General features: G+C 39.2%; 1 protein-coding gene across 5 annotated transcripts in view; it reads right to left on the bottom strand.

Annotated features, from left to right (window-relative positions):
* gria3b (glutamate receptor, ionotropic, AMPA 3b) overlaps nucleotides 1-19,438 on the bottom strand; it is a 109,445-nt gene extending 90,007 nt beyond the window's left edge. For 2 of the 5 annotated variants that reach the window (XM_032554438.1, XM_032554439.1), the window contains exons 1-2: nucleotides 18,942-19,419; nucleotides 18,367-18,525 (exon numbers count right to left, since the gene is read on the bottom strand). In XM_032554438.1, coding sequence (XP_032410329.1) covers nucleotides 18,367-18,525; nucleotides 18,942-19,020 — 238 coding nt within the window. In that variant the 5' untranslated portion in view covers nucleotides 19,021-19,419. Of the gene's footprint in view, nucleotides 1-18,366; nucleotides 18,526-18,941 lie in introns of all 5 variants that reach the window. The other 3 variants (XM_032554440.1, XM_032554436.1, XM_032554435.1) reach the window with 3 other exon arrangements.
* Nucleotides 19,439-24,594: the final 5,156 nt, after the last annotated feature.

Genomic DNA, 24,594 nt, shown 5'->3' with positions numbered 1-24,594 from the left:
GCGCAACACCCCCCCCCTCCTTTCTGTCTCTACTGTCTCACTCTCTACTTCCTCTTCTGAGAGGGGAGATGTGCTACCAGCTCTCCTTCTAACGGGTTAATTGAGTTTCCTAAATCTGCCGGGATTTACCCTGTCCAGAACTGAAGTAAACTCTGTTTAAGCTGGTTTCGAGAAACGATTCGCCTGGTTTTCTGACGGCCTACATCCAGGTGTCCCACCCTTCTTCCCCCTGTGAATTAGCCAGACTGAGCAGCCTACAGCCAACTAGTTTCACAGAGCACACCTGTTAACGGTCGCTCGTTCTCTATTTTACAACTTGCATTTCTTATTGAACCAGGTAGGTTTTAGTGACTCGGGTGAGTCCCAAGGATGACGTTTTAAATTTGGGCTACCAGCAACCTAAAAACATTTTAAACTTTTTCCTCTCCAGAATCAAACATCACAGCTATTTTACAACCATCAAAGAACTTTAAGGTGACTCATTAACTGAATGTCCACAACATCTTTTAGATTTTCTTTATGCTAAATATTTTATTAGTAAGGCAGTTTTGCAAGGGTCAGTACAGCTTAATTCAGTAGCAGAAATAATCAAATAAGTAAAATCAATCATCTAGTCTGTCTTTCCCTACTGCTGACACTGAAAACTAAAAAAAAGGGAACCTTTGAGAGAGACGGACGGAGTTTGACGTTTCGAACCCCAGACCTGGCACGACGACGAAGAAGGTGCTGCAGCAGGAGGAAGACGCCGATCGATGAAGGCAGGGATCTCTGTAGGTCTGATGATGAAGAAGGTGCTGCAGCAGGAGGAGGAAGTTGATCAGCGAAGGTCAGGATCTCTGTAGGTCTGATGAGCTTCTTCTCCGCATGGATGGTGAGGTCACACAGGACTTGGTGCTGGCAGGAAGAAAGGCACCAGTTCTTCTTCTTTGTCTTTGCCTTTGTCTTTGTCTTCATCTTTGTCTTTGGGGTCTGAACCCAGCTGATGAGAGAAGTGCGATGTGAAGCCACAGGTTGTGGGCCTGACCGGTTGGTCTCCATGAGAAGGACAGTCTTCGGCTCCGTGGCCCCGGCTCTTCTTCAGCTGCAGAGTTCTTTGTCCATCTCTTGGCTCGAAGCTGCCCGGAGGATCCAACAAAAGGTTCCTCTTTTGCACCCACCTTTTATAGGGTTTCTGACTGCTCAGACAGATGATCTCATATCCATCACTGTCTTACAGACATTTCCTGATGTCTGTGCTAATGTCTCAGGGTTGCTCAACCTCCTAGGTCCCTTGCCTTTCACCTTTTACCTAAATAAGGCGTTGATCATCTCTGCTCTCCTGTTAGTTCCCCTTTTTCCCTTAACCGTTCACCTTTCACCTACTATCTACCTACAACATATCAGTGATGTTTAATTGCAGTTACACCTTTTACACCATTTCAAGTTCAATGTCAAAATCACATTTATTTTCTTTAGCTTCTCTGATTTAGCATTCATTTATAATTTTATAACCATAACTTATATCACATTTATTTTCTTCAGCTTCTCTGATTTATCATTCATTTATGATTTTATAACCATAACTTATTAATTATACTTATTATAATCCTAATGTGAGTTATTACAGATGTTTTTCTGAAAAGAAACCAAGAATAATACATGATTCTAATTATTTAATACTAAAATTACAGTTACTTGTTTTTCTTGTAAGTGTTCCCACAAATGTACGTGTAAATATTATTACAAGTAAACCAATATTAATATAAGTATTTTACTTTGAATCTTATCAAATTACTCAAAATGTTTAGATTTAATTCTTTAAACTTTCATGCTTTAAAATAAGAAATAGTCTCAGCTATTTTTATAAATCTGCAGGCTGGAAACTTCCTCTTTTTCCAGGAAACCTGCTTTTCCTGTTTAATGACTCTCTCTGTCTGACTATGATTTCTTATGATTAGATAGAAAAAAGTAGAATTAAAGCAAAGTTTGCATGAGACAAAACAACACACACAACCAGATTTATTTTATTGACACCTAAGTCTACTGCTGGGCCTTGATGTCACTTGAGTGATTCATTTTAAAGATAACTTTATTTATTATTACTGTTAAACTAAAATCTCCAGCATGGGGAAGTGGGATGAGCTCGGATTTTCTTGACAGTATTTACTTTATTTTTTTTCTTTGAATAATCAACTCTGTGCTAGGTTTAAATGAACAATCTCTACTTACTTCATTATCTGCTTGACAGAAAAAAGTCTTTGTACATAACATAATAAATACATTGAAAAATCAAGGGGATACACCGCAGAAATCCCATTTGGTGGAAGACACTAAAATATTTCAGACCAAATTATATATTTTTTAGAATACTCACTGGAACATTTTGAAAAATGCAGCCTGTAATTTTGAGCATAATTGCTCAATGAACAAAAATATCTCAGGTTAATCTCTTTATCTCGCCGCCATGCTTCTCTCCACCGCTGTTCCCTTCCTTTATAACCATCACTAAGCTACTGAACTTGTGTTGCTTTTCATTATTTTCTAGCCCTGTTAGGATGGCAAAAGCCATTGACGTACAAGAAACAATTTCCACAAAGGCCTTTGGAATGGATCTACTCCAAGTAGTGTTTTTCCCTCACTTGCTGATGCGTATTAAGTCTGTCATGAGTCAGATGAGGTTCTTCTTTCTGATCTGAACTTGTCAAAGGGAATAAAGCTGCTACAGGACAAAGAAAGGCATGGAAAATAAAACTAGGGGAGGGGATGGTTGATTATAGCATGATGGACAACTTCAATATTTTATCACAACAATCATGCATGGACACGCAAACACGGACAGCGGCCTAAGCGCATCCACCCACGGGTTTTATGTAGCCATGTGTAAAAATACAAGAGCCACACCACCGCAGTCTCTTTGAATTAACTTTCAGAGGGAGAAACAGAGGATGGTAATGGTTGAAAAAGCACATCATGTTCACTTAATTTTTTTCTGATGGGGGGCCAGAGAGCACTAAGGACAGGAGAGCAGCAGTAAAAAAAAAAAAAAAAGAAGCAAAGAATCATCTAAAGCAAGGCTGCCCACATGTACATCATCTCAAAACAAATGATGATTCTTCGGTGGCCAAGCAGCAAGACAAGTCGAAACAAAAATGGAGCTTTACAGTCCCCTACAACAGATTCTAAGCATATTACTCATGGCTGTTTGGATATTGTCCTAGTCTTTACAGCATTCATGCAGAATTGATTAAATCCATGCATCCTCCGTGAATCAGTGAGCGATCTCACTGAGCTTGCTGCAGTTACAAACCCGACTACAGTGATTTTGAAGGCTCAGGTTCTGTTCCTCCTCCTCGCCGTAGAATATCTCAGTTTCTCTATCATTAGCAGTTTAAGCCACAGCAACAACAAACCTCTTTGTGACATCGCCGAAGCATTTTTTTTATTTTTATCCTGCTGCAGCCACAGTTGCAGTAATCGCATGAATTCACCCCCATTGCTTTGGATTATGCCTTTTATTATAGAAATAACGTTCAACGTTAACAGTAGAGGCTATTCCTGGCACAACTATCTTATTTGCATCTTTATACCACTGCAAGAAATATGCTAATATTTTTTCCCCTCTTTTTTTTTTCTTCTTTCCCTCTGTGGTAGAGCGCCCAATCGCTAGCTTCACAAGGTTATGATGCTTCAGTGGCCCGGCGACTGTGAACTGTCACAAGCAATCACTTATGATGGAGCCCTTGTTTCTGTACAGACATGCTGCTTTGGCAGGGGCTTAGCCAGCGACTGGCTCTCTCGAAACAGGCCAGAAACGTGCAGATCAATCTGCTCAGCCGGCAGATGGAGAGCTGCAAGCTGGAAGCCCCCGTCGCACTGTGATCCAATATTTACAAGTTGAAGAACTACATCGTGACACTCCCAGTTGGTGCTTTGTATTCATCACAACACAGCCGCTTCAGTTTTGGCTGCCTTTAGCACAGAAAGCACACAGCACAAAAAGGCAAAGAAAATCGATAGGCTGATGATGTATAGGCCAAAAAGATTAGAATGTGTGTTTTGTTTTTTTGTTTTTTGGGGCGGGGGGATGTTTGGAAGAAATAGGAAAAGAAAAAAAAGCTGCCCGACCTTGGTTAGGACAATGTGGTCTGCAGCCTCCCACTGAGGAAGACAATATAAAAATTCCTCTTTTTTTTCTTTAGGGCTCAGTGAAGTCAGAGCAATGCAGTAACCTCTAATGAAGCACAATGTGCATGTGTTATTCTGACTCAAGTAAAGGATTACTGATTCAGTGATTACGGCTATTGTAGTGGAGTTTAGCATGGGGCCAGTGCGACTGGAGAACAGTACATGTTAGTAACTAGCAGATGTGAGATTCGTGGAGGGTGACAATCTCGAGTAAAAGTACCACAGTTTCAAAGTATCACAGTTTTTAAACAAAAAATTAAAACAGTGTTGTATATTATAATCTATTTGCTTTCACCTAAAGAAACAAACAAAAAACAAGTACTCCTTTGGCTGCAAAAATACATTACCACCCTGAGAATAATATCTATAACAGTCATCCATCGTCTACACCCGCTTATCCTTGCAGGGATGCAGGGGGCCTGGTGCCTAACTCCAGTGGTCATCAGGTGAGAGGAGGGGTACATTCTGGACAGGTCACCAGTCCATCACAGGGCAATATCTCTAACATTTAAAAGTTATTTTAATTTTGATATATATAAGCTGGAGAAAAATAATAGAAGACTCATGACATCTTGTTGTTTTCAATGGCTTATTTTTCAGAATATTATACAGCTGAATTTACCTTTCTCGTAAACATGCGCAAAACACAGTAGCCTTCATTCAGGCAGCACACATGCAGTGGAAAACCATGACAGATTGAAAAACATTGTCTGTTCTGATGAGCTTTGGTTCAAACTGCAACATTCAGATGCTAGGATGAGTATTGTTCCTGAACATGTGCAGCGCCTTTACGATAGTGTACATATTTACTTGTGGCTACATACCGTAGGACAATACACTTTGTCACAAACCTCAAATTCTCTTAAACTGGTCTTTTGAACGTGACATTGAATTCCAGCAATCACCACAGTAGCCAGACCCTAATCCAACAGAGCACCTATGGGATCTGGTGGAATGGAAAATTCATATAATATCACAAATGTGCAGCCAAAAACTCTGGGGTAACTTTACATTAAGTCAACATGGATCTCTGAATGTGTCCGACACTTTTCTGGACATGTCCCACTACAAAATGAGGCATTTCTTAAAGGAAAAGAGGACAAATCAAATACTAGCAAAGGTGTAGTTAGTAATGTGACCAGTAAGTATATATCCACATATACAGGGGGAATTGGGGCACAGACAGAAATAATAGTAAGTACAGGCAGTAATGAGTAAAAAAAAAGGGCAAACACACTGACTGGAAAGAGTCAGGTTTTTAAAAAATGCTTGTCTTTCACTCTTTGTACGTTAGTGCCATTTCAAACCTGGAGGCTAAATGACATATTGAAATAAGAAATATTCTCGGTCGCAAGAACACAACCCACTGTGCTTGAGAGGTTTTGCTCAGTGAGAAAGCAAAATGGAAAGCAGCCGTCACACACATTCGGACAGCTGGCGTGAGATGAATAGTTTAAAAAAAGCTGCTTGGCCCTCTGTTCGCTTCACTTTAAATGCACAACAAGTGGCGTTTGTTCCTTATCAGAAGCAGCTTTTTCTTTTCACAGAGAACACCAGCAAACCTGTTTAATTCACTGCAAAGATTTTGTGTCTCTCCAACTGTGTGGCCCCCCACCAGTGTGTGTTGCTGCTTTTTCATATACTCTGCCTGCTGCTTTTCTTCATCACAGGTCTGTGTTGATATCATCTTCAATAAGGGAACATGGACTTATCCTGTCATTGTTGACTTATAGTTCAGAACCCACCTCGTTATTTGAACAGTAGTGTGCAGATGGGCAGAGCAAATATGGGCTGTCATGTTACATCATGTCTGCTGGCAAAAAAGGGAACTTGATGTACACTTGGTGTAACGCCATTGCAACAAAGCTCAAAAATCCAAGATTTTTCAGCATATCATACCTAAGTTTGCTAATTTCAGTTTTTTATGGTAACATCAGGTATTGAAATGAGGCTCAAATGGCTTTGGACACTGTTTGTCCAGAGCTCTTTTTTTTAATTAGCGCAGTGTATTTTTAATTATCTTAAAATGAGCCAATTTATATCGTACAGTGTTTGCCAAACTTATTGGCACCCTGATGTAAATGTGCAAACAGCCTGACTTAAAATTTAGTAAAAATCCAACCTTGCATTTGAGACCAATAGGTGGGAAAACGTCACACATTAAGAAATAATTGCTCCTAGCTTAAACACAATCATTAGTGGTGATTTGTACCACAAAGTCATTGTGGTACAACTGTTGGTATAATTAATAATTCCTTAAAAAATGCAACTGAAACAATTTGTTATTTATTTTAGGGTTTTTTTGTATACATTCTTCTGCTTCTGTTGGATATACATAGAGGCTAAATTCTCTTAGCACCTGGCCAGATGACCCATATTTATGTTTTCACCACAAGGCAGGTAAGACAATCTACAAATTCGGTGGCTCCAAGATGGTTCAGACAGAATCAACAGACCAATCAACAGCAAGGACTGAGTTCATCAAAAACCAACACAACCGGAGTTTTCCACTGACACTTTGAAATGCTTTAGGGTTCTTGATGAGACTAATAATGAGCTGAAGTGAACACCCCTGGGTTTGTTGTAAAACAATGAACAATAATATGGAAAGCACATCCTGTTTTCTGCATGGTGGTGTATCTGTGATGCTGTGGGCCAGGACGTTGTTAATGGCCTCCGCCAGTAAACTTTAATCACTGAACAATATACTTATACAGAAATCAGACTCAAGATTAACCTTCTTCCATGGTAATCCTGAGACTAAGAAATAAAAGGTAAATGGGATGTATGTGATGTATAGCATTTTATCTTTATTATCTAATAATTTTACCACTAGGGTTTTTGTTCAAAGCAATTACTGTACTTCTTAAAATTTTATATTTTTTTCCCCCTTGACTGAATAATTATACTAAAATTGACATTTTAATTGTTCAACATTTTCAAGTGTGACTGTATGCTGTTACAACAAAAGAGGAATTTAGTTTTAGTTTTTCAGAACATCTTTGCCAGTGCTGTTGATAATTTTGCCATGTAACTGTAGTGGAGCAAAAATAAACAGCAATCCAACTTTGATCAATGTCGGGTTCCCAGGACATTTCACATTAATTATTACTTCTTAATCCTGTTTAATCTCACTTGAAATTCTGTGACATTTCATTCAGAAAACTGAGCAGGAAGGGGATCAATGGGGACTACAAGAACTCCTGCTTTACTGGCATGCCTACATAAATCTTTAAAATTAAAAGATATGATGATGTTAACCGATCTTTAAAATCAATAATTTCTCACTATACTGTTTTTCAGTCATACTTGATAGCTGCTGAAAATGGCGAAATGCCCTGAGTTTGTAAGAGATGCACAGAGAATTTGAGCCAAGTACAACAGCAAGAGAGGAATAAATGTTGCACCAAACAACATCTGCCAGTATTGCAGGGTCCAAGACAAATAACTCTCCGACAGCAGCACTTCTCCTTAGGTTGGGTTCAAGAGGATCTTTGATATTCTGATTAAATATTAATTGTGTTGGATCTGCCTGGCAGTGTGTGCTGTGTTTAGTATTTTGAATCTCATTACTGCCTCTGTTATGTGCCTAAAATTAAAAAAATAATAATTTAGAAGAAATGCAGCAGAGGGCATCTCATGGCCAGTAAATTAGGTCAGAAATATTGTTTTCTTTGGAGGCTTGGTCCTTGGGGTATCTCTGTGGAGCTCAAAGAAAAAAAAAACTTTCTCTCATGTGACCATATAAACATGTAAGAACGATTGAAAAACTTATAGCTAATTTTGAATTGGATATTCATTTCCTATTTACCTAAAACTATGTGAGATGTGAGGCTTTGCTATAAATGTAGTTGCAAAGATGCTTATATGCCTGGTTGTTCATCCTGTTTGTCTGTGTTCCCCCGTGGTCAGGGGCGGTCTGGCATACGGGACTACCGGGAATTCTCCGGTGAGCCGATGGGTTAGTGAGCCGGCAGTTTAGCCTGTGGAGAAGCTGTCGAGCTCATGCCGTAGTCACGCACCATGCTCTTGTTTTGTGGTGCCACTATACCTTAAACTATGCCAAATCAAATACCTTCTCTACCTCTCCTCCGCTCCATTCAAGCTCGTCATAGACCAGCTAAGTGTGCGGCAGCGGAGTGGACCTGTAAAACACACGAATGAGTGCTTCAGAGCCAGTCGGCTGACAACGAAGAGAGGAGATCAGAAAAAATCGCTCCATGAAGCCCGGCCTGCAAAAAACAAATTTGTCCCAACTAGTGCCACGTAAATTAAATCTACCTGTTTGTCTCGCGCATCCAGCTCAGAGATGCACAGTGCAGTGGCTCTGGCTCATCATGCAAGGCCACTGCTCTGCATGAATGTTGTAGGGGGGCTTGAGCAGAATGTGATTTAGGGAGACCTCTTAAAGAAACATCATCAATGTTAGTTTCAATTGGCCAAGCTTAAAAGCAGACAGTGATAATTGGTTATTATTTACAGAGATGTAATTGTGAACAAAGTGAGCTCAAGCCAAAAGAAACTGGTAGCACCAGATTGTAGCTATGGTAACATAATTGTCAAAATATATTGTGAATATTCTTTGCACTTTCGCAAAGTAACCTGGCCAATTACATCTTAAATGTACGTGTTTAACTCAAACAATTACATATACAACTTCCGCAACCAAAATTCATGGTTTTGCAAATTTAGCAGAGGTTTTCACAATCTGAATTTGTATCGGAAAAAACATCCTCCACTTATCTGATCTTTTGCTATCTGAACACTGTTGTCAGTGATGTGCTGACATTGTGCTCCTCTCTCAGGCTGTGCAGCTCCCAGAGCTTGTAACCTCGTCCCAGCTCACTACTGTACCACTCATTTGACTGAGACCCATATCAAGCCACCTCTAGAGGCCTCTGAGATCGCCTGGCTTGCTGTCCTCAAAATCGTTCCTTCACTGTGCTGTTCATTACAGACGAATAGTGTGCAATTTGTTTGATCTAATCTGAAAAGATAATATGAAGGTAAAATAAATGATAAAAATTCTTCTTTTGGAAATGAAGTGGCACATTTTAACTGTATTGATTTATTTATTGGGTCATTTATGTATTTCCTCTTTTATTTTTAATTCTGTCAGTTTTGGTCCTCCGTATCTCTAGTGTTTTTTGTTAAAACGACTCGTCATTTCAAAGCTGTTTTATGTCAAATCTCTCCTCAAGTTAAGCTCTTTAATGAAAAACAAAATACGAAAAGGAGTGTAAAGACTTTGAATGTAGATTAAAAGTTACTATTTGCACATAAACCAGAGTAAATTATTTATTTTCATAAAATTGAATTAATAAAATTAATATTTAAGAATAAACTGAAATAAATTTTATTCTATTTTACATTTTAATCAACTACTGTGACTACAATATTTTGGATTTCAAAGGTAATAATCAGAGACTTTCCCTCAAGAAAAATAAATTTGAGCGCTTGAAGTGTGAAGGACATTTGGGAGCATATTGATATATTTAATAGAATTTGATAGTATTTGCAAGAGAGCTTAATGGTGTATGTCTGAGAAATGGAAATCATAGTGGTGTTTGTGAGAGGGCTTGGTTGTCTTTCTGCAAGTGAGTGGTTGTGTTTGTGTGAGAGTACATGTAGGCATGTAAGCGCAATAGTAAGTTTTGCCTCGTGGGGTCTCTCATGCGTCTGCATCATAGCCACACACAAACCTCCATCTGTGCCTCCAACACAGCTGCACTGTGATGGCATGTCCCTGCACAACCCCCCATTGCCTGGAGAAATCTCTCTCTTAAACACAGTCGTGCACTCACGCAAACACACACTCTGAGCAGCTTAAAAGAAAAAAATTATATTCTCCTTCTTTCTCTCACTTACCCCAGTCCCTTTCTCAGCCCTCACACTACTCGGTTTACCTCTTTTCTTTCCCCACGTTTACTCTCATCACACCTTTCAAGCTGAGCTATGCAGCCTCCAAGAACCAACACTGTGGCATTCTTACAATCACCTGAGGAGCCTCTTCAGACGACAGCCTGTCCCTGTCAGTGCTCGCAGGTCATGCGCTGCAAAAACATGCCTCCTTGTCACTTCGTTTACAATCTCTTCCCACAGGACCAAAACAACAGCATCTCCAAAAGCTACACATAACAATGCACGCAAAGATTTGGTAAGCACCCCTATTGTCTGTGCTTCGCAACATATGCCATTTACCACCTGTGCTCTGTCCAAGTGTGAGCTGCCACATCCCCTTCAAGAATCTGTTGGTGTTTCTGGGCAGTATGAGGAGAACCACCTCGCTAAATGGGGCACAAATGTTGAAACAAATCATGACTGCAAGGCCTCTGAATCTAAACAGATCTAAACAGAAATCAGTTCTTAGCTGTAAATCTCTCATCTATATTCAAAAATCTGCTTTGATCGACTTGAAACCTCAATTTGTCCAGAATTCCTCTTCATGACTAACCTGCGTCACGGTGCAAAACATAAATGCCATGTTTTCTTAGTTTTACTTGCCTCAAACTAAACATGACTAACACTCCACTACATCTGACTAACCAGCTGACCAGTCTCAACAGCTGGCGGTTAAAGAGCGGGTCATTTGGGAGACACAAGTTGAAATGTGGAACTGCTGCAGCATGTTCAGCTTTAAAAGGATATAATTCTTTTCCAGCATTAAAGCCCCACCAACATTAGGAATTATTAATTAGCTAAAAATCTGTTGTTAAATGGGTTTCAACATTTTTAATGCAGTACAGCATTTCATGGCGTAAACGTTCACTGGGCTCTCTCCTCTTTTTCCTGGTATTTAATAAATAGGAGTAATTCTAACTGATCTAACACAAAAAATTAAGAGTTTGGCCTGTTTGTAAAGCACATGGAAACATTTTCTTCCAACTATTTTTTTCTCTATGAGCTCACAGTGATGTAAAATCTGTGAAATAGAGGGAAGGGAACTACAACTGATAAATATGTTATGTATTATGTCACATTTTTTGTTTTTGTTGTTTCTGTTCGTTTTCTGTGGAAAAAATAAAACAGCAAAACAAACGTTTCAGTAATGATCTATAGTTATTGTGTTTTTTTTATCTCCATTGCTTTTGAATGTATGAAATTATATTCAAGTAGCTCATATGCAGAGGACTATAAAGTCAAGTTTCACAATTACGTTATTCTCTAGTTTAGGACTAATTAAATATATAATATTTTCTCTGTTTCTACGGACGCTTCACTTGTAGCCAAAAGGGCGAATGGGTGAATGACTGGATGTGGTGTGAAGCGCTTTGGGGTTCTATACAAGTACAGCCTACTTACTATTTCACAATATGAAGCTATTAACAATTGAACAAACTCAACAAACAGTACCAATGTCTCAATCTCACATTTCAGTTTTCTCCTATCAATTTTTAAAAATTATTTTCTTCCTTTCATACGTCTTTATCAAGGGAAATTTTAGCACATGTATTACCTTGGCAACAAATATCAAGCTGGCAGCCAGTTGGCTCACATAAAATGAGGAAAAGCAGCTGACCTGGCAAAGCCCAGAGGTAGTTAAATTTACGTACACCACTATAGCTCATTGATAAACACATATTATATTTTTTTTATATTTGTTTGAAAGCCAGAGCGATAACTTCCTGGTGTCTCTGATGGATCATAGCCAACTAACTACACATGCATTATCTGTTACATTCATTCTGGTTTCTTCAGTTCAATAAAAACCCAAACTGTTGGAATGGGACAGCCTTCGCTAGATCAGCGAGAAAAGGCGGACGGACACAGCAGCCAAGGAAGCATGTGATCTTGCCAGAGTTTAAGGACCTCAAGGATTCAATAAAAGAGGATAGGCAGATGTAAAAAGGCTGGCAAAGGGGACACAGACCATTAGCTTAATGACAGAATGAGGAATGAGGAGCAGTGAGATAAGATTCAAAAGCCAAGGAGTGCAAAATTGTCTTTTAACAAGAATCAAGGTAAGTAATCTCATAAATAGCACAGCAAGAGATGTGCAGAGGATTGATGTTTTTTTGTCTCACGTAAAGGACACAAAGAAGAAGGGTAAACAGGTAAAAATGGATGGCAGTGTCATTAAGTTGGTGAAGCCATGACTATCAGCAACATTAATGCTGTCTGCTCTGCTTTTCCTCAAACGTGGACCCTTTGCTTTGAAGCACTTTTGAGTTCTCTGTGAGCACACCTGACTTGTAGCCTCAGCAGCTATTATAGAGCCCGAGCTGGTAATTACACATTTCACAATTTCTCATGTTACTTCAAAGCAACAACAGTCTTGTCACCAAAGGACACACCATGCCGCTGTGGTACAAAGCAAAGCCTCGGGGATTTTTGAAGCCACGCATTGTTGCTTTAAAAGTCACTAATTTCATTAATAGCACACGGCTTTAAAGTTGCTTAAAAGAAATTGAAACGACAGAAAACCAAGCTTTTATTAAAGGCAAGGATTGTCAAGTTTCATTTTTAGAAGCCAAATACAATTTGTTTGATTTTGAGTGCATTTGAATGTAGTAATGTCTTATGGTTCTTAGAATTAACAACTTAAAAGATGCAAAAATAAATTGTTATTCCGTCAAACATAAATGAAAGGCACCCTTTTCAAAACATTTACAAAGCATGCAGCAGGCGTTTGCTACTGCTGACAAAGGTCTGAGTCATTCACAGGAGCCAAATTATACCAAAGGGACTTTGGATGTGCGGTAAATTAACGTGACAGTTTGCAGAACAAACAAAACAAAAAACACCTGACAAATGTAAAACTCCGAGCACAGGCGGTCCTCTCTCACTAAAAAGTACAGACCCAAAGGTCTGTAAGTCAGCAGATAAGTGATATTTAATAACCTTTATCTATTTTTTGCTCCTCATATTGGTAGAGAAAATGTATAATGCTTGTGGACTATTGTGAGCTCAACATGAGCTTTCTTCAGTTTGCGGTCTCAGCTAACAAGAATGTCAAGGCACCTTCTTGACAAACACCACAGATTGCACAAATTACATCAAAAAGTATAGATTTGTCACTGAATATATTGAGGCCACTTACAGGTAAAGTGAATAACACTGATTACAATTCCATCATGACACCTGTTTCTGAGAGGGATATACATATTATGCCTTCACACATAAATTATGTTGAATGATAGTCTTAATAAGTCCTAATAAGGTTCCACAAGACATAGGATTACATTTATGTGAATGACCATCCTTATGACATTTGAAAGGTTAAAGCATGTATGTAACTTTTAAAAATATATGTTTTTCCAATACTTGTTAAAACTGTCACCATGCTGAGACAGTATAAAATCCTCCTGAGACCCAGAGAAAAAAAAGTTTTTGAATTTTTTTTTTTTTTACACTACATGACTCTGGAGTGAAAAAAACATCTCTACAATTGAAAACATTTCAAAACATGTTTTTATTTATTTTTTAGAGTATGTCCTTTGGAGAGGACATCGGGACTCTCTTGTGGCAAATATGAACACATTTCGAGGCCCAGGATGTCCTCTCTAAGGACCAAGAGGATTTAACACAGTGGCATGTATGGTTTCAGAGTTATGGACAAAAAACCTATGTCCTCCACAGAGGACAAAAATGTATTGCTGGGTCTCAGGAGGATATTAGACAGATAGTTTGTGAAAAGATTGAGCTCCTCCACCTTCTCCCTGAGCTGCTATTGGTGTCTGAAGAAAAGCACCATTCCCGACATAAAAACATCCACTCAGAGCCAGGAGGAAGGTCTTAGCGCAGTCAATCAATGCTGCTCAGAGTGCTAATGACGAAGAAACAACTCAACGTTCCAGAAAATCAGTTTCCCCACAGTCATACAACAATATTCCAGGGAATATTGGGTCCCTAGCCCCAATATTCATGGTAGTGATAAACTAGCTGTAGAATGGCAGAGAGCAAGAGGAGGGTGTGTGTATGAGAGTGATTGACAGCGCTAAGACCCTCCTCCTGGCTCTGATTGGTTATTTCTGACTGAATGGTGTATTTCTGCAGCTAGCACTGGGAACACTGAGAGAATGCAGAGGAGCATAATATTTTCACATATTATCTGTCTTACATTATATTGTCATGACATAATAATAATTGTACAAAAATGTTAAAATATGTTAAAAAACTTTCTTTCTTTTTTTTAAAGTAAAGTTACATACTGCAACCGTAGACACTGATGTTGGATGAGAAGGCCCGCGTTGCAATTTTCCGTCTAATTAATTTCAACAAATGCTGCTGAACACTTTGGAAACATTGTGTTCCCAATGTTTACAAGCAGGACAATTGAACAAGTGTAAGGTTTGAGGCAAGTTTGACAAAGGCTGAAATTTGATGACTGAATGATTGGGTCAAAAGTGATACAAGGAAGCAACAGCAGTAAACTGGGATAGGCTAATTGATGCACAAGAGGAAAAAAGGCTTTTTCACCTGATCCAGTTCAGCAGGCAAGCTGCTGCACCTCAAATGTTGTGATAACGTGTCGACGTGAACAGCACAGTGCAGTTATTTGGGTATAACCACAGACCCAGTCAGGAAGCTCATGCTAGTCATAATGTTATGCTTGATCACCGTACGCCTCGGCCCAGTTTGAGAACATGCTGTGTTTTAATAAAAACTAGATGCAGAAATATTAAATAAATGTGAACATTTTTGAAAAATGCAAATACTTCCGTAACTCACTTTATGAAGTGAGTTGATAAAGTGAGTTTTAATAAGAACATGGCGTATAATTTAAATTAAATTACACCAGACCAATAATATTTGATTTATTTACTAATTTATTGAAAATGGCTGCACATATTGGCTGTCAAATGCACATCCATCAAGAACAACAAATGATTTGGACAGTGTCATGCAGGTTCCCTCCCTACTAACAATAAAATTCAGCTCATTAGCTCCTCGTTTGCGATGCCCAGGCATGTTGGCTGCAGGTCTTGCTTATTTTGGAATAAAGATGGAAATCCGTCCTGTAAATTCAAGCACATCTCTTGCCTGCTCTTTCACAGTTACATTGAGCAGATTCTGAGACCGTTGTAACAAGGTAGTGATTTTGATAGGCTTTTATCGTCTCCTAAGAATTGCACGACAATTAAATGTCTCATAAGTATCCAGCTTTTACGTTATGAAACTGTGGTTACGGCACATCGTACTTTAGTGGCAGCAGTAGATTAATATAGAGAGTCCACAATCGGCACAGATGAATGTCCGCATCAAGAAGACAGCGGAGATTTTTCTAAGAAAAATGGTTACATTTGGAATTAGATTTCCTCTGTGTTCTGAGTGATGGGGGTGCAGCTCTTTTCATTTAGCCCTTCAGCATTTAGAACGTCTGTAGATTTGATTTTCATATCTGACTTCTTTAGGTACAAAAAGGAGGAGCCTGCTGTCTGAAGTTTTGTACAAACTAAGCTTAAATTCCAACCTACATTAAGGACATTTCTTACTGACTTCAACATCTAATGACTAAAAGCAATTTTCTATAATTTGCTCATAATCTACTGCAAGGAAATGTGACTTGTGTGACTCCAATAAATACCATCTACCGATAGGAGGTTTTCTTCCAGCGATCTTTATCGCTCATGTAACATCTGAGTTAACTGGAGCTAGTAAGTGTTTGAAGATAAACCAACGAAAATAACATGCTCCAGAAATAAAATTTGATTAAATTAAATTTTATGTCAGATTCTAAGCATTTTTAGTACAATTTATCGACACAATTCACCAAAAATGCTAACAAAAATAAACTAACATGAATGGCTTAAGTGCATAAGAATGAAATTGTTTGTGTCCAGGCACGAAATGAAAGTGAGAAAGTACAAAGGGGTCAGGTTGACCAAGTGGCCAGTGGTAGACAAACCCCCGAGACGTTTATCACATTCCTTGACCTACTCATGAGCAGCTTCTGCTGTGGGCTGGTCACATTGTCCTGCAGAAGATTTTCTATGCCAGTGCATATGTGTTACAAACCAGTGTTAAAGTTACCAGGGAACCTCAAATCGAGGCTTCGAGGGCCGGTGTCCAGCAGCTTTTAGATGTGTCCCTAATCCAACACACCAAATCAAATGGCTGAATTATCTCCTCAGTATGCAGCCAAGTTGTCCAGAATCCAGTTAATGACCTGATTGTTTGACTTGGGTGTGTTGAAGCGGAGAGACATCTAAAAGCTGCAGAACACAAGAGTTGAAGACCACTGACGTATAACCAAATGGTTGCTGAGTGTCGTTGAGGATTTGCACAGATGTTTCATTCCTATGTGTTTTTCTGGAAACACACCTGAGGGAGTGTTTTCTTTTTTTCCAATCTGAAAAGCAGCAGCAAAATCATAAAACACACCTTGAGGCTCACATCAAGTTATTTTGTTTCAAATGCATATGATTTTCCTACAGCTTAACGTAGTCCTTCAACACTGAGGCGGACTATTAGCGAGGGCAGCTAGAAACAATGCCGTTGCTCCTTCGGGGTGAAAATTCCTTTTGCTAAGACTCTGCTTGCCTCTGTTTTTAATTAGATTCTGATATCAGCCCTTTCTCCTATCCTCCCCTTCCCTCTTCAACATGCGTGAAATTGAACGGCATTATCTATTATTTATTCACCCTCTTTTGCTTATTGTTTCTCGTGGATGCCTTCGTTAAGCCACTTGCTGCTCTGCTGCCTGCGATATGATGCTCTGCTTCAACTGCCTCACTGTTCGGGCCCACCTCCTCTGCAGGTCTGAGTCCAACTCATTTGCTGGCGATGGTTGGGGAGCTATGGATTTTTTTCCCCTTTCACCCAATGACAGCACGGTGAGGTGCTATGAGGGCTGAGTGCTAATGAGCTGACTCTGCAATGCCGGGGAAGACGCTCTCCAACAAAGACGGGGGGGGGGAATCATAGGACAGAGCAGTAGGCGATGCTCCAGCAGACAGGGGAAGTCAAGGGGCCATTATGATCATGCCATGCAGGGGGTTAGAAGGACACAGCTGCTACAGTCAGTCAGATAAAGCTGTGGGCCAACAAAGTTGGCTGTTTCACCAAATGGAGGTCCTTGTTTATGTTTAACGGCAAAGAAAAGTGAAACAAGAGATGACTCTTGTTTTACGTCTCTGCTTTATTCAAAGAGATATCAGTCAAAAGAAAGCTACACAATAATGTTTTTTTTTTCCCTTATCAACTTTTATGGTATGATCATAAACATGCAATAAGGAAAAAACAAGAAAGAATTTCCCAAAAATTAATTTCAAGTTTTCTTACTTCAAATTAAATATATGATAAAATTATTGACATTAAACAGTTTTAAAGAAGTTTTTTTTTTTTTTTGTTTGTTTTTTTTTTTGCAGGTCAGATAACTTTAGCAAGAAGACGACTTGATTAGCAAGTGAGGTGCTCTCTTGTTTTAGAGGGGCAATATGACTAACCATACAGGGCGTCATGGATCAGGAGTGGCATGACAGCTTAAAATAATGAATCTGTTAAAGTTGAGACTCCAATTTGACAGTAAACTAAAGAGCTATTCTACTGTTTTTGAATTAATCTGATCAAGATTTGTGCAAAAATATTGGTCAAACTGCTTACACAACACTGAACAGCGATTATTTAAAACCCAGTTTTTTGAGATTGTGCTGTTTGTAAAGACACAAAAACAGCATTTCCACATTTGAGGAGGCATTAAAGTAACCTCAAATTAAGACAATCACAAAAAAATAAATAAATATATGTCGGTAAAAAAAAAAAAAAAAACTTGAACTGGATTTACACTGATTCTACTGATTGCACTGTTGGGATTCGTGAAACACACGTTTGTGGAAAAACAAAAAAAGGAGATTGTTACTTTTCTTAACATTCCTCTGAACCCAATAATTGTGTACTGTATGTTGAAACTTGAAGGAGGGGCTCGTTCATGCAGGTACTGCCACTGTGACGGAGTGATGTAACATTACAACATGGAATAAGTGTGCAAAATGATGTGACGTATGCTTTGAATATGTTGTGTTTTACAACAATAAACGCAGTCTATACATAGGTTTTCACGGTGAGAAAATAAAGAGTTTGCACAGGGTTGCTATTTCCACTGAGACTTTCTGAATCCAGGAAGAGGTGACAGAAACTTGTCTGCACGCCCGAACTCAGCTGCAATCTCCATAAAGCACCTGAATAATTCCTGCTCGTTCTTGGCGGACCCCAGAAGTGCACCGGCCGCTCTGGACGCGACTGACAAGGAAGCACACTTACATGCATGGGTGACCGAGAAGCTGTTGGACGACTCGAGATTGTCGACGTTGTAGTTGAGGTGGAAGGGCTTCTCGGTGGTGTTTTGGTTGGTGTTGTAGAGTTGGACAGCAAACCTGAACGCGCTGTGCTCCTGCACCGTGGATCGCATGAACAGTCCCCCTTTGGAGAAATTCAAAACCAAGATCAGACAACTCTCACGGTGGCGTGCACAGTTCATCGCCGGCTTTCACCCTCATTCGAGGAACTCGGCGTGAACAAAGAAACTATTTGTAATTTACAGATGAACTCGTGCATTACTGATCGGTGCGCCGGCCTGGAACTCTTCGCAACTGAGAGACGACAAAACGTTGCCTGTCATCAGCTGTAACCATTTCTGGTAGTTTTCAGCAAGAGCTGAAGCTTTATTGTAGTTTTAAAACCAGCCGCTTTAAGAATGCAGCACTGGAAAATCAAGTTAGTCCGGGGACACTGCGGAGAGCTCCGCATTCAGTTCCCAGTATAAAACTGCAATCATGCATTAGGCTATATTACGCAAACAACAATCAGCAGCTCGCCGAAACGAGCGGGACACTTACCGATGTTAATCTGATTCGGAAATCCGGCTGAGGTCTGGTCAAAGAGCCACAGCAAAAAGAAAACCACGCGTTGTGCCATTTTCTCCGACCTGATCTTTTCAACTCCTTAAAAGGCTCTGTCTAAGCAGATTCATATGTTCGGGATGGATGCCGGGAATAAATGGAAATCCAGTGGGTAGATGGTGGTGGCTCACAGTGCACCAATTCATTCATTGAGGTGCAGCCCAGCTGCAGAACATTTTTTCTATTTTTTTTTTTTTTTTGCAACTAAGAAAGAGAGGCAGAGAAAGAGACGGAGAGGGAGGGGTGGTGGGGGAAGATGAAGCTGATCTGAACTCTGATTGGATCCGTCGCGGCAGGCCAGTGTTGGTCAAACTTGATCTGACGTTAAATTTTAAAAAAATAACAATAATTAAATAAATAAATAAAAATAAATAAAAGAATAAAGCCTCAGCTTGCTAGATTACGACACCACAGGAAGAGCGCTGCACTTGTCAATATTAGTCAATATGACCGAGTCAATAAAAAAAACAACAACACCGCAATCTCAGGCTGATTCTGACTTGACTGGCCGCTTCCAGCTGTGACAGCTGCTGCATTGTCAGGCTGCACAGAGAGGCGGCGTTTGCTCCTCCAGGAGGAACATGTGTAGTTGTTTTTACACAGAGCAATTCCTCCAGATTACAAAGTTTGGATCACATTGGAGCTCAGAAAACCACGAAGTTAAAGTAAAATCGGTAAAAGTGATCGAGGCAACGAAAAGTGTCCAATCTACGTTCACACAAGTAAACCAAGCATTCAGAACTTTAGAGGAGAGGCGAGGGAGAGAGCGTGGAGCTGTCCGTGGTGCTGAACGTAGGTCTGAAGGCAAGCGAATATTTTATTAACGTGGATCAAAAATATGTTGAATCAAATCAGAAAAGAGACCGTGACTAAAAGATTATTTTCAAAACAGCACTTTTACCACCTTTAACTTATTCTTACTCTATGTTAAATAAATCACGTATAATAGATGTTATGTATTAAAATCTTCAAAAGCTTCAATGTACCATGTTCCCTTTAGTCTGTGACAGAATATCTGTCGATTTTAAATATTCTGTGACATTTTCAATTTTTTTGCAATAAAGGCAAATAACATGTCTTTACATTTTTGTCATCATACAACTACAATCCCCAAAGTTTTACTTAGGGATCGTAAATGATAGTTTACCTCAGAGTAGTGCATATGTTGTGAAGAAGAGGTAAGGGGTTTTCAATATATTCTCAAAAAAAAAAAGAAGAGAAAATTGATTTGGGCCCCCAGAGTCAATAGAAACCTCATTTTGTTGTGATTACAGCTTTAATTCAATTGGTCATACTAGGATTTAAGAAAAGAACAGAGCCCATCGCTCACAGGTCTGGTAGCTTTATTCAAAATATTGAGAACAGTGCAGTTAAAATAATGGAGCCCAAAAGTTTATTGATAAAGATGCTTGTTTATCACGTTGGCATTTCAATTCTGAATGACACAAGAGGTCATTTATTTGAAACAGTGTTGTTAATCATCTGAGGAAATGGACTAATTCTGTGACTTAGTCATCAGGCAGCAGAGATTTCCTGACCTAGTCAGGGGTCAGAGTTGGTCAGTTTCTATAAATTATTACATCTCTGGGGTTTAATATGCTGTGAGATTACATTGATTTTCTTGTCACATTGATGTCCGTGTGTCAGAATTAAATTATATTGGATGCTTGGATATAGAGACCGAAACTATTATGCCGGTGTCGGTGCAGATGGTGTGGATATTTTCACACCATCACACCACACCACTAGTTCAAGTGGGCACACGACGACACCTTTAAAGGTGACTCAAAATAAAAGTTAATTCAAAAGACAGGGTATGCTGAGTCCTTATCACGACTGAGGGTAATGAAAAAATAAAAAAGGGAGAAAATGATTCCCCACCAAAGGAATCCACAGAGTTGAGATAAGGCCTCAGCATAATTGATTTTAGATTATGGTGATTGCACTGTAATATTGGTAATTAGGGCATTTTTGCCACGCCGCATTATAATTGTTATCAGGGCTCAGTCTCTGCAGGAACTCCATCCTCTCAAAAGTGCAAACATTCACAGGTATTATCTACTACATGACAACAAAATATTATGTTATCTGCATTTTTAGCTTTTTAAAAACACAGAAATGGGTGTGACATAGACAAAGGTTTAACAAAATGACTGAAGATTGTCGTAGGGGAGGTTGCCTTTGTGCCTGAAGATGACGACGATTCGCAGCCTGTAGCTCAGAATCTCACCAGCAAGAATTAATCATTTGCTCCCTCTGATCGCCTCCTAACACAACATGATAAAGTCTTCATCTCTGCCTGTTAGGGGGGACATGAATGAATAAGTTTGAGGCTAGTGCAACATTCACAGAAGAAATGACAGTCCCTGCCTCCATTGCTAATCTAGATGCAACGAGTGCCATTATTTTTAGGCTTGATTCAATGATGATTGCTGGACAATTATTTTGTCATTTTGACATTTGAATCCTACACTTTCTCGTAACCACAGAGTGATCGTGACAAATGTGGGGTATAATAATGGATTTTTGAGGCAGATTCTGTCGTTCTCCTTAGGGGGCTGAGCATATTTGAAAGGTACAGAACTATAAGTGCCTATAATTATATAAAATACATCACATTAGGAAGCCCTAAAAGAAGCTTAGGAGATGGTAGCAGACTTGTTAGTGCTTGTTAGACACATCTATAAATACCTTCTGTTCACTTACATCTATAGTAATGTTTCTACTTGCTAAATGTACGAAGCAACCTTTAACAGGTTTATTTGTGACATTTACAAGCAGGGCCAGCAGAAACTCCACATATTTTCCAAGAGAATGAGGTTTCTTAATGTCATTGTCATGCTAGAAGGTGAAAATTTGCCTGTTTCTTGAGTCTTTTGCCTTTAACTGGTTTTCTTTAAGCAACACCCTGTGCATGCAGCTGAAACAAAGAGACATGTGCACATATGTCGTCACAGTCTGAAGTTAAATTAGAGGAAACTTCTCTTGTTTTAGGTTATCAAGAATTACCAAAATTATTTCTATGCAGATGGCCCTATTAATGTAGCATTTTACTTGCATTCAAAGGGACTCTACTTACTAACGTTTGGAAGGCAGTTGCAGTTAACTTTATTTAGGGGTATCTGACTAAGTTATTCCATACATACAACACATTTTAGAATTTTAATTTGTAAAGAAAAAAAAATATGTTTGAAAGCCATATATCATTTTTCTTCCACTTTACAGGAGTCAACTAATTTATGTTGAACTTCCACAAAGAAAAAAAACCCACATGAAAATAAATTAAAGATTGACAAAACATAAAAAAGTTCCATGGTTAACTATTAAGGGAAATGACTCGTGGGATGCACCTGCATTATTGCCACACCACAAAAAAAGGGATTCTATTTTAAACAGCATCTTTAGGCTTTTATACAAGTAGGCAGTAATGAAGTGCTAACTTTGCATTATAGAAAAAGTGATTTTAAACAAGGTAATTTCCATTTGTCTGAAAAATGTGTTCCAATAACAACCAGAAGAACCAAAGCCTTGAAACATCTTGCAAAGGGCTTGCAAAAAGAAAAAACAAAACAAAAAAAAAACAGGATTATAAGGATTAGTAAAGAAGATTACAAGAATGTCAGATTAGTGGAAACATACGTTATGAAAACAACTGAGACGAGACTTCGTAGGTTTGCTCTCAGTTTCTCTACATATAAAAATGACTGACCAATCAAACAAGCCATGTGATTCACGTTTTTTTGTTTTTGTTTTGTGGGTGGGTATCGGGTGGGCAGTTCAGTTTATTTATTGGGTGTCTCACACTTGCTCCTGTGTCACACATCTTTACAAGGGCATCTGTGTGGGGGAGATGTGCATCTGTAGGACATTTTTTTTATTTTTTTGAATCTCTGCAAGCTTCTCGCTGTCAAGTCAAAAGAAGCAGCTGGCAATTCCATGTGAACTGGAGACATCACATGGCTGTGAACATCCTGCCTAGAACAGTGCTGGGAGGCAGCTCAGTGGGCCCTGCGGTACATGAGCATGTGACCATTAGAAGTGGGAGAAAAAGCTGTTGTTTCGTCCAGGCAAAAATATTTGTGGTTGCAAATTGACAAAATCTCTTTTTTTTTCTTATTGTAATGAGAAAACAAGAGACATAAACAGTTTTTGTCTGTGATCAAAATAAGGCAACATGTAGCTGCATGGCAGACAGGTGAAGCAGGCTTTTTCCACCAAAAACGACTCACTGCGGTACATCTGCTCTAACCCTTTTCGTGTTTAACCACACTTTTGGCAAGTGCTTTGCAAACACCGAACCAGGTGTTTAAGTTAATTTTTTTTCCCATCAAGTGCAGATTACCTCAGAGTTTTGAATTAATAAGCTGAAATGCATGATGACAGTACTGACAGGAGGGATAATTTCCTCTGAAAACGGCTTTTTCATTTCAGTGAAAACTTCTTTCAAGCAAAGCTTTAAGAGCTTAGCATCTGGCAAATTTGATATTTATCAGTTTTGTACTCTTTGATCTACCCACGTCACGTCATATTTCAATTCCCTTTCGCTCACGTAGGACTTGACTCACCTTTCAGTCCCGTTTTTCTCGCCCTTTAGACTACTGCCTCCCATTAATCCTGTCCTGTTGAGGAACTAATTTCAGTAATCATAGAAATTGGTTCCTCTGGTGAAAGACACGTAATGAGAGGGGCTGAATTAGCATTGTAGGAAGGATGCGGTTAAACAAGCATTATGCAGCTCAAACTCAATGATATTTGGAGAGCGCTTCCAAGAGCCCATCAGTCTCAGCCAGATGTTGGAGGCTGATAAGAGAGTCCGCTCTCCAGGAGCTCTTCTTTATTCTGTCAGCGCCTCATTCAGTGAGAGAAACTGTGGGTAGGCAGAGAGGTCTAGGGAGATAGAGACGCACTTAGCATTGTGACAGAGATGCAGCGTTGTAAGGAAACAATGGATCGAGCTGAGCAGAAGATGTAAGAAATTGCAGAATACGAAAGTATTATTTTATTGACAGAGCGACAGGACATTCTGATAGAGAATATGAATTATACACTCCAATTCAAGTGGCTAATATTCACTGTCTGCATGCTAATGAACACACGGCTCGTACGCTTTTGTTGATATAAACTATCATTACCTGGGTTACACAGACCTGATTTTATCAGCTACTGAGATTGACAGGCTTAATCCCAAACCACAGGACTGCAGCAGTAAACTCGCTGGGCAGCAGGAATCGTCACCACGTCACATCAAAGCTCTGACATTGCAGAACAGCTCCCCATCATCCTCCTCCTCCTCCCATCTCAAACACAAATATGTACAAAACGAAACATGTTTAAACACTATTACACATATTTACAATGTTTGTGTCTGTAGAAGATGAATAACCGCCCCCTGTATGTGCAAATAGGCACATGTACTCAGAGGATTGAAGCCTTTATGGAGAACATCAACTTGAAAAATACAATGGGGTCAATGTAGTGTCACCGTTCGACAAATTAAATACAGGCAGAAAACATATCCTACACATAATTCAAGGTGTTTTAATATAGGGTTCCACAAATCTGCTCATTTAAAAAACAATCAAAACATATC

Source organism: Xiphophorus hellerii, chromosome 23 (assembly GCF_003331165.1).
Source record: "Xiphophorus hellerii strain 12219 chromosome 23, Xiphophorus_hellerii-4.1, whole genome shotgun sequence".
Classification (NCBI taxonomy): domain Eukaryota; kingdom Metazoa; phylum Chordata; class Actinopteri; order Cyprinodontiformes; family Poeciliidae; genus Xiphophorus; species Xiphophorus hellerii.
Note: the sequence above shows the minus strand (reverse complement) of the source record. Positions and strands in the feature narration are given on the sequence as shown.